We start from the raw sequence: 10,764 nt of genomic DNA, 5'->3' as shown, positions 1-10,764 counted from the left end.
ACTTCATACAGCTTCAGATATTGTGTGCAGATCAGAATAGTGAAGACTCCGGCTATTAATCTTCTAACCCCCATAAACCCTTCCTAATGTAAGCAAAATCGTCCAGTGATTCCCAAAACTCGTGGTAAAAAAAGCGTTCCAGTGGTGAAGGGGTTAAGGAATGCCCAGCATCACCACAAGAACACCCTTGACCACTGCAACACCTCAGCTTCCTTACCGTATGCAGTTCAAGCGGTGAGGTGTTAATCATGCACGAACTGTCCAGTATTCCTACTCTACAAAAACACACACACACACACACACACACACACACACACAGATAGACACCTACCTGACTCTAGAACTTCGCCTCCTTCATACTCGATGGTGGGATTTAGCGGAAGCAGACAGTTTATGTTCTAAATATCCATGAATTGGTTTTGACCCCGAGCCGGAACAGACCACTACCACTACCAGACACTACCACTTGTTGGCACCACTCCTTCCCCACCAGTATACCACACCACGCCACACCACGCCACACCACCAAGAACAATAATTCCACCAAAAATGACACGTAATTATGAGCTTGGCTTGTCACAGTCACGTGTTTCACTGACAGTTCCACGCTTCACGAGAGCCAGAGATGCTAATCTATTGGCGAATATCCGTAATTACTCCAATCACTATCAAACAAAAGCAGCACAAGGAAAAAAAAATAAAACCAAAGTGTTCCAAGAGGCCTGCGCTACACCCGCCCACGTCACGGTCTCAACACGCACTGAGTAGTGAGTAGTGTAGTGTAGTGACTTGACTCGACCCCGCTCGCGCCTTCCTTCACCGCAACCCTCCTCTGCACGATAACTATTTTTTTTTTCCTTTACTTCTGTTCTTCCTCTCAATATGAATGGTTATTTGGACACACTTATAGATAAAGACCCCGTGATGCCTCTTTCTTATACTATTCTTTATTGCTGTTGTTATTGTTTTTTTGTTTTTTTTTCTCGTCTTTCATATAGACTATAGAGTATAATCTTCCCAACTCAATGGTTTTCCTCTTTCCGTCTTTTTTTTCTTGCCTTTTCCTTTTATCATGCTCATCATTATTTCATTGTTTTATTCTGTCCGTTCACATAGTAGTAGTAGTAGTAGTAGTAGTAGTAGGATTTCATCATTAATATCCTCTTACATCAAATTTAATGCCTATCATTGCGCTTTTCCTTTTGTATATATATATATATATATATATATATATATATATATATATATATATATATATATATATATATATATATATATATATATATATATATATATATATATATATATATATATATATATATATATATACATATTTCTTCGGGTATTTATTAACAGATTGTAGGACAGAAAGTAGCAGGAAAAAAAAAAATATCGGAAAAAAGTGACAGGAAAGAAATTAACAAAAATATTGAATGTTATAGTTTCTTTTATCTCACTCTAATAATGAAGATAAACGTAGGCCATTTGAATAGTGAAGATAAGTACTACCCACGACTCTAATAGTGAAGATAGGCGTACGACACTCTGATAGTGAAGAGAAGTGGACGCCACTCTCATGGTGAAAATAAATGTTCGTCAATCTGATAGTGAAGATAAGTGCTTGCTATACGCTAAAAGTGAAGATAAGCGTGGGTAGGCCATTCTGATAGTGTTTGCTACTCTGACAGTGAAGATAAGGGTACAGTTAGGCCGCTCTGACAGTGAAGAGAAACGAGATTTTGATACATTACCAAGGGGAGAAACAACGACGCTGGAGAAATGAGGACACGATTCTCGCAAGGATGTTTCTCCCTTTGGTGATGTAAAATTCTGGTTAATCTGTCAATGAAACCGTAAACACATCCTTGGAAAGCCACGTCATTCACGAAGTAGTGGGCATTAGGGCGAAAATGTTGCAAAATACAGATCCCGAAAAGACGATACACAATTTAACACCCTCATCTCTACTCTCTCTCTCTCTCTCTCTCTCTCTCTCTCTCTCTCTCTCTCTCTCTTTCTCTCTCCACGCAGGGCCTCATCGTGGTATGCTGAAAGAGTGCCTGTAGAAACTAATGTAAAAAAAAAATAAATAAAATATATATATATATATATATATATATATATATATATATATATATATATATATACCTAATCTAACCCAAATGTAACCCTACACAACCTTACCTAACCTGACACAACCCAACCCAACCCAACCTAACCTATCACAACCTAACCTCAATCTTAACCTAACCTGACACAACCCAACCCAACCCATCCTAACCTAACCATACTTCCTTTTGTCTTTATCTTCAAGAATTGCCACTGTTACTTTCTTTTCCTAAATGCCATCAGTGCTGTGACCTTTTTGCCACTGTTTCTTCATTTCTCAGCAAAAATTGTTGTTTTTTTTCGTTACTCTTTTTTTCCTGCTACTTTCTTTACGATCACCTTATCTACCTAATGAATAAGATAAATGATAATCTCTCTCTCTCTCTCTCTCTCTCTCTCTCTCTCTCTCTCTCTCTCTCTCTCTCTCTCTCTCATAATCACCAAGCATCCAATTATCATTCCTGTTATTTTTCTTCCATCTTCTTCTTCTTCTTCTTCTTCTTCTTCTTCTTCTACTTCTTCTTCTTCTTCTTCTTCTTCTTCTTCTTCTTCTTCTTCTTCTTCGAGAGAGAGAGAGAGAGAGAGAGAGAGAGAGAGAGAGAGAGAGAATTTGGTTCGAGTTTTCGTCTATAAAGTTGTTAATATAGAATAAATAAAGCAAAGTATAAATAAAAGTCAGATAAGATAAGTGTCCCTTAAAATATTGGCCATTTTCTGTGACAATGATGCTGTGGGAGAGAGAACGAAATCTCTTCATAATTTTTAATGTAATGTTTTAAACCTTGTAAGAACTGTTTTTCATAGACAACAGCGATAGTTTGTTATGTTTTTGTGTTATTCTTCTTTCCAGTGATGTGATATTTTCATTAAACTATCACTGGTATGGACAAAACATTCATACAAAACATTAAGTAACTTCTATTTAGAGATTTTTTAGGTTTAGGGGTAGCCAAGAGAGAGAGAGAGAGAGAGAGAGAGAGAGAGAGAGAGAGATTTTTTTTCTTGTGTGTGTGTGTGTGAGTGTGTGGTTTGATAGGTAAGAAACACGTAGCAAAGAAACGACAAAAGACTTGGAAACTCAGGAGCATCAATTCCTTCCCTTGCTTGCCTCGATCGCTCACATGTCAAAATAAACTCGCACGAGAAATACACAAAACTATCTATATTTCTATTTGTATTATTGCAAGTTACCGAATGCAATGACGTAGCAAGACGAGAAGGAGGAGGAGGAGGAGGAAGAGGAGGAGGCGGAGGCAAGCTTTCTCCCGGTAGTGTGGGGGAGCGGAGGAGGAAATGAGGAATGTAGGTCACTCCTCGGACTGCTCTCGCCCTCGTTACACACACTACCATAGAAAGATAAGCAAAAACACACGGAGAACATTGCCGCTTACTCCTAAAACATGGTACGTCGCGGGAGCTGAAAATGCAACGTTTGATAACATGCAGGGATACAATAACTGGCGTGAGGTGGCAGTGAGTGAGTGAGAGAGGGAGGGAGGGAAGGAGAGAGTTGACTGGAGTGTGTTCAGTGTGGGTCAGTATAAGTCTGAGGTGCTGCAGAGGTGGGTGCGGTGTGGTGCTAGTGTCTTCGCTACAAGGTGATAATATCCTGCAGTTTTCTTGGTTGCCATTGTCACTTCCGATCTCCTTACCACGCCCTCCCTCCTCTCACCGCCAGTACGCATCACCTCACAGCTTCACCATCAAATCCTCCAGTACTGGGACGCTTTTTTATTATGAGTTTTGAGTAAGATTAAAAGAGTTTATTGACATTAAGAAGGGTCTATGGAGGTCAGAAGATTAATGGCCAGTCTTCATTATTTCATTTCCCACTTAAGATTCTGAAGTTGTATTAAGTCACCAAATAGTCAGCAGAATAAGTATGAGAACGCGTCCTGGTACTGAAGGGGTTAGAGGTCCCGCGTGTCATGAATTACGTGAACTAAATTGTTAGGTTAGTGCCATCCATCAACCGTTATGTGCTTTTGTGAGTCACTTAACGCTACGCCCTACTTCTTAATACATGTGACCATTTGTTTTTGTTGTTGTTTTTTATTTATCATTTTCATCGTCTGCGGTTGTTTTGTTTTTGTTTTGTTTTGTTTTTTGTGAGTTATATATATTCCTGTACACGTCGTGAACTCACTGGTGATTGTAACAATGATAGAAAGTGTACTGGAAACACTAGCACGTAGGGAAACTCATTATACAGTCTTGACCTCATCTCGTATAGTCACTACCAGCTACTCTGTCGCCGTCCCCGGAACCACCATTACGAGGCAAGGCAGGGACCTCATATTTAACTCAGCGTCTTGCCTCAGTCACTTTGTACAAACTCAAATGAAATTGTTGCGAGTTCTTCAAGGGTATGTTGATGATGGCAACGATAAGTTCACAAGGATTTAGCATCACGTATAGAAAATATAAGCAAAAAGCAGACACAATAATAAGACTAAATTCTCCCTCTGGCCCTCGAAAGCAATCTTGACCAAACTGTTGCATAATCAGATGCAAGAATACACAGGTTACATCACGTGCCCCATTGTGAGCTGTCATACACGCTCACAGCCACATAACACACGCGTTGTGACCAGGAACAGTGTGGCCGCTTGAATAAACAATACTGTGTGTGTGTGTGTGTGTGTAATTCACTGTTTGATCTGCTGCAGTCTCTGACGAGACAGCCAGACGTTATCCTACGGAACGAGCGCAGAGCTCATTATTTCCGATCTTGGGATAGATCTGAGACCAGGCACACACCACACACCGGGACAACAAGGTCACAACTCCTCGATTTACATCCCGTACCTACTCACTGCTAGGTGAACAGGGGCTACACGTGAAAGGAGACACACCCAAATATCTCCACCCGGCCGGGGAATCGAACCCCGGTCATCTGGCTTGTGAAGCCAGCGCTCTAACCACTGAGCTACCGGGCCGTGTGTGTGTGTGTGTGTGTGTGTGTGTGTCCGAGCAAATAAGGTTTCAGAAAATCACATAGGAGCGTATCCATGCACTGAACACTCGCATTCTGGTTGGAGTTGATCATTATTTTGTTCTTACTCGTTCTCTGTTGTTGCGGCGCCATACTTAAAATCTATCATTCGTTCTCCTTTCAATGAGTCAACAGATATTTTGCTGCCTATGACAATGTATTATTACCATCAAAGAAACAAGCAGCTCCATTCAATTTGGAGCTGCGATCTACAAAGCAAACTGAAAATTGAACCTGACATAAATGCAATTAAGTATAAGAATCCAAGTAACATTCTGAAAAATCAAGTGATTAGAACAAGACTATACGTAGTGTTTGTTTAAAAGAGAGGTAGAGATGGGAAAGCGTATATGGAAGCATTTAAGGAAGCTGAAATTAGTGATTTCGGTATACTGCAAATACGACTGATGACAAGAATTCAAGTAAGAATCTAAAAAACAAGAGTCTGGAGCATGAATGTACAGGCATAGGAGCAGAGGAGGCTGGAAGTCGTAGTAGAATATGCAGGGAAGGCGGGTCGTCAAGCTGGGAAGGAAGCCCCAAACTTTCTCCGGAATTCTCATGTCTCTTCTTACACCGCTTCCTCCTCCTCCTCCTCCTCCTCCTCTCGCCACTGTCTACACAAACTTGTTAAACCGCTCCAATAGGCTGACAGTTCCTTCCCATCGCCCCTTCATAATCATCATCAGCTTCTGTCAACTCGATATCTCCATGCATCTATGTTGCTTACAGTCATTTCAGTGAATCATTTCTCATTTCATTTAGCTAGAGAGAGAGAGAGAGAGAGAGAGAGAGAGAGAGAGAGAGAGAGAGAGAGAGAGAGAGAGAGAGAGAGAGAAAGAGAGAGAGAGAGGACAAACAGGTCTGTAACGATGGTAGCCATTCATCTATTTTCTACCACTATAGTCGAACCATCTCCAGCATAATAAGGTGGAAACAAGTACCACTATAAGAGAATGCCATCATAATTAAACCTTGCAGACTAACTTGGTACTTTAGTCACTGGCTCCACCTGTCTCGCTCTGATGTCACGTTTACACTCAACACGCACATGGCGATCTCTCTCTCTCTCTCTCTCTCTCTCTCTCTCTCTCTCTCTAATGCTTATTTTCGTATCTGCGCTACGAAACAAATAATATGTCCCATAGTTTCTTCTTTTTTTCTGAGGAATGCCTTGCTGCTTACACAAGCTCAACACGCATCTTACAGGGAATTGAGTTTGGGAGACCCTAGAGATACTCGTAACGTGGAACAAGAATGATTTAATCTATTCCTTTTGGACACTGAGAAAACTATATATTCAACCAGCCAGTAACCATCCAGGATCAAGAAACTAAGGTAAAACATCGAGACTGACTCTTTGGCAAATGATGTGAAACGGAGGAACAGAAGAAGCAAAGAGAAGCCTGATTTTTTATTCTCAGTAGAAACTTTTATTGGCTGTCGTGTGTGTGTGTGTGTGTGTGTGTGTGTGTGTGTGTGTGTGTGTGTGAGTGGGTCAGAGGGATGTCTCGTCTTCACGCTAACACGTCAGTACCATAGCATCCTCTGTGAGCGCCACACGACTGACTCAACAGTCCACACCTAAGAAGACTTATTGAAGACGTGACGTGCATTTCCTACAAAATGTATACTTGAAAACAGGACAGATTTCGAAATCTTATACTAAAAGTGAAAAAGCTCATACATCACTGGTAACAACAAGAAGCAAATAAGAAAATAAGTGTCTGTAACTTCACAAAGAAACGTGAAAAGAATGAGGCTATACAATGTCAGTAAATGAGATAAGGAGTTGAAAGCGTATAGCCAATTGTGTCTCGCCGTTCTCATGGGCTGTATGACATCCTGAAGTGGGGAATGTTTCTGTCTTCTCATCGTTCACTGCTCCTTAATTCCAAGCTGGCTATTCTTTCTGAGAGAGAGAGAGAGAGAGAGAGAGAGAGAGAGAGAGAGAGAGAGAGAGTATTGATACAAAAATGAAGATTAGCATAATACTCCCCCTCATTCCCCTCTCGAGGCACGAGTCCCGAATGATATAATGACGAGGAGACATTCCTGAATTAACAAGTTTTCTTACATTGGTGGTCATGGTATTGTGTGTTGCTGTTGCGTGTGCCAGCATTGATCCCTGTACTGAACTAATGACACTTAGATTGAGCAACACAACGCTACCTACTTATCAGTTTCCTAGTCCCCCTGCAAGGCTGTTGGAATGTGAGTGGCAAGTGCAGCTTGAAATTGTGCACCTCTCAGAGAAATAATAAAAGGAAATGACAATTGACACACCATTCCTGGCCTGCTGGCTAACCAATCTACCAATCAATCATCTCTAATTCTCCAGATATTAGTGACAGTAAGCACCATGTCTCTCCGGTGGATGGTCATGGTGGTGATAGTGCTTTTGGTCCCTCCGTCTGTCTCCACCTTTGGCTCAAACAACAATCGAGAGGAAAATAGCAACTCCCAAACAAACAACTCCTTGGGTAGCGTGGCCGTCGGCGGCAGCACGGTATTTGTCTACAATGTTCTCACCTTCAACTACTTGGGGATAAAGCAAAACCTAAGGAGGTGGATCTACAATACAGCAGTCTCTCTGCTGTTTCGAACCCTGCGCTTCATTAACAATACCACCAGGACCACCATCTTTGCTGTTATCACGCTAGTAATTGAAAATACAAGTTCAGTCATTGGCAGCATTATTGAAACCACGTGGAGGAAGAAGTTGGCCATTATCCAATTCATCATCAACGCTATCAGAGGGAGAAGCCTCCAAGGGATTGTGGAGTTTGCTCGTGCCCTCACTGAGGAGGATGGCGGTCCATTTTGAGGCCAGGCTACCAATAGTTAGGGACTGATCCAGGGGAAACAGCTGAAGGAAAATAAATGAAACAAATATGAGAGGTATGAAGAGGCTTGATTAGACTCCAACAGTTCACCAATTTCCACTGTTGCTGCCACCTTTCCCCCTTCTCTCTCTCTCTCTCTCTCTCTCTCTCTCTCTCTCTCTCTCTCTCTCTCTCTCTCTCTGAACTTTACAAGGATGAGATCTATTTAAAGATAAACAGAGTTCTTTTCAAGCAGAACAGGATGTGTATTTCCTTTACAGCAGTGGGCATCATCACATCTTACATGATATTGAGTCCAAGCGTAAGTTCGAATCTCACCATGTATCGCCTTGATACTTTGCCATTTGTCTAGAGGCTTAAAGTTACCTACATGTCACCATGATACCCAGGTTGTAGGTGGAACACCAAAGATGCGCTTGGGTGGTAATATGGGTCCTAATATGGGTACTACTATAAAAAAAGATTGCCTGCGCCTGGATGCATAACAGCGGCTCCAATACTCTTCAAGTTACCTACAGGCGCTGTAAGCCAGAACATGAAAAAAAAATAATAAAACTGGAAAAATAAGACACAGCATCTACCTGGTCTGAAATGACAACACTGTCACCTTTGGGACATTTGTAAATCCCTATGAGAGGCTGTCAAATTTAAGTTGTCTATGCGGACCTTACTTAATAATTAATAGGTGGTTTACTTTTCAATGGAGGTCATGAAATGCCTAAACCGTAGACTGTCCAAGTTAATTTCTACAAGATACAATAGGCTCGAATTATGAATTAAGAGAGAGAGAGAGAGAGAGAGAGAGATTTAAAGCTAGTTACCTATCAGTTCCCCTTCATGTCATCATCACCATCACTGTATCTTGACAAAACACTTTTTTATAAACTGTACTTTTATCCTGGCTTTAAATTGTTAATCAAAGATAGGCCATCCTTTGATATTTCATCACCATACATTTGCGTAAGTTTTATGGGAGAAGACAGAAGCAATCTGCTTGTTGCTTTGAGCTTTTTTTTTTTCTGTATACTGCTGACTTATGACTGGTGTGTTTCAGGATGACGATGACTAAAACTGACAGTTGACAGATGACTGCCGACGACTGTCTGATGGCTTTTAAGAGAATATGACCTCTGGCGGGGAATCCTTCCCTGACCCTGTGACACCATGTCTTCCTGCTGGGCAGTGCTGGTGGCTTGGCTGACTCTGTTCTTGCTAGTCCATCCTTCTGCCTCATTCTTCATTGGGATCGACACTAGCGTTGAGGAGGCTGACGGCTATGAGATCATCAACCCTCTGGACAGCTGGTTCCTCGGAGGTGGCACCAGTATTGTTTACAACGCACTCACCTTTAATATCTTCGGAATTAAAGAGAAACTGAGGGAGTGGTACTTCGCGATAGCCTCTACAGCATTTTTTGAGGGTACTGCGCTTATTATATCTGGCATCGCTAGTATTGTTTCTGCTGTCGTCACCGTCGTCACTGAAATCATAAGTACAATCACCAGCAACATTATCGAGACGTCGTGGAGGAAGAAATTAGCGTTCTTGGAGTTTCTCTTCAGAATTGCAACAGGAAGGAGCCTCAATGGGGCTGTGGAATTTGCGCGTGCCATCACTGAGGTGGACAGAGATGCGGAAAGGTGAGACTCAAGATTCAACTGTGACAACTTAATGTTATAACGAGCAGCAGGGCATTTCCAGATCCTGACGAGCAGTGTGTTTCTTAAATGTATGTATACGGTAATGAGTCGGCCACCCTATCCTCTTCTTTGTTGCCTCATGTATATTTATGTTTCTCTTTCCTCTCAGTGACAAATGATATGAGGAATGATGGCGATAGCATCGCTCACCTCAGTTGTTTTAAGATGCAAGGAACTTTGTGTAATGTAGTGAAGTGTGCCAATTTCTCCTGCAGCATCCATTGTGCGGTGGAAGCACTGATAGACACATACGTATGCTGTTTGTACCAAAGTGTAGCATTGTGAAACACTATGAAAATTGCTGGGACGATCACTACTCAATACTAATAGATGAAAGACAAAAAATATGTTAAAGAGTGTGTGTGTGTGTGAGAGAGAGAGAGAGAGAGAGAGAGAGAGAGAGAGAGAGAGAGAGAGAGAGAGAGAGAGAGCTATAAAAACTGATCAATCAATAAATCTGAGATGGCAATACTATCAATAAATATGTTGATATTTTGAATAAAAGAATGACAAATCCAAATCTTTATTTCATCTTCATCTTGGATAACTTTGAAAAGAATTTAAATTTAATTTTTATGATGTCTCTTGGCTAAGGTTTGGACGGCAAAACAAAAATATAGGCAAAATTCACCCTACAGGTCAATTGGCAGATAAGAAGACAGATGCACAAGACATGTCCCTTCCTTGGTTCAGGTGCACTGCACACCACACAGGCAGAGATGCGTTCAGCTCCGTCTGGCCGGACCCTATTACCTGATGGACTGACATTAGGTTCAAGACGTTTAGGGCGTGATTCCTTTAGGTCGAGAGCAATTTAGGCTAAGGGTGGCTTATACCGTGATATTTATCCAGTAAAAGCATACCATTTGATTTGAAATTCAACATATACAAAAAAAAAAGAAGTTTTTAAGGGTGATTTTACTGTTTTAGAGGCAGTGACTAGATTTCTACATTATTAACTGGAAAATGCTCTTTTTAAAGGCTCTAGCTGAAGTAATAAGGGTTTTAAGGGTGTTTTCAAGGTTCTAGAGGCAGATTGATAAAATTTCTGCATTGCTAACCTCGCCAATCATCTCTGTGGCCTTGGAAAACAGTTGTGGTGAGAGAATAAAGC

General features: G+C 41.2%; 2 protein-coding genes across 6 annotated transcripts in view; one reads left to right on the top strand and one right to left on the bottom strand.

Moving 5' to 3' along the window:
* The window catches only part of LOC123519528 (NAD(+) hydrolase sarm1-like), a 188,038-nt gene extending 187,295 nt beyond the window's left edge, over window positions 1–743 (bottom strand). For all 3 annotated transcript variants that reach the window (XM_045280899.1, XM_045280898.1, XM_045280903.1), the window contains exon 1: window positions 332–743. The gene's annotated coding sequence lies outside the window, so the exon portion shown is untranslated. The remainder of the gene's footprint in view (window positions 1–331) is intronic.
* Window positions 744–3,406: 2,663 nt separating this feature from the next.
* LOC123519630 lies at window positions 3,407–10,165 on the top strand. 3 transcript variants are annotated; one of them, XM_045281072.1, is made up of 2 exons: window positions 3,407–3,512; window positions 9,005–10,165. In XM_045281072.1, the coding sequence occupies exon 2, from the start codon at window positions 9,115–9,117 to the stop codon at window positions 9,592–9,594; it is 480 nt and encodes a 159-aa protein (XP_045137007.1). In that variant the 5' UTR covers window positions 3,407–3,512; window positions 9,005–9,114; the 3' UTR covers window positions 9,595–10,165. The 3 variants fall into 3 exon arrangements, with proteins under 3 accessions (XP_045137007.1, XP_045137006.1, XP_045137008.1); XM_045281071.1 differs by lacking the exon at window positions 3,407–3,512 and adding an exon at window positions 3,595–3,707; XM_045281073.1 differs by lacking the exon at window positions 3,407–3,512 and adding an exon at window positions 7,981–8,005.
* Window positions 10,166–10,764: the final 599 nt, after the last annotated feature.

The sequence above is a fragment of the Portunus trituberculatus genome, chromosome 45, assembly GCF_017591435.1.
Source record: "Portunus trituberculatus isolate SZX2019 chromosome 45, ASM1759143v1, whole genome shotgun sequence".
NCBI classification, from domain to species: domain Eukaryota; kingdom Metazoa; phylum Arthropoda; class Malacostraca; order Decapoda; family Portunidae; genus Portunus; species Portunus trituberculatus.
The sequence above is the reverse complement of the archived record's forward strand: the minus strand, read 5'-3'. Positions and strand labels throughout refer to the sequence as shown.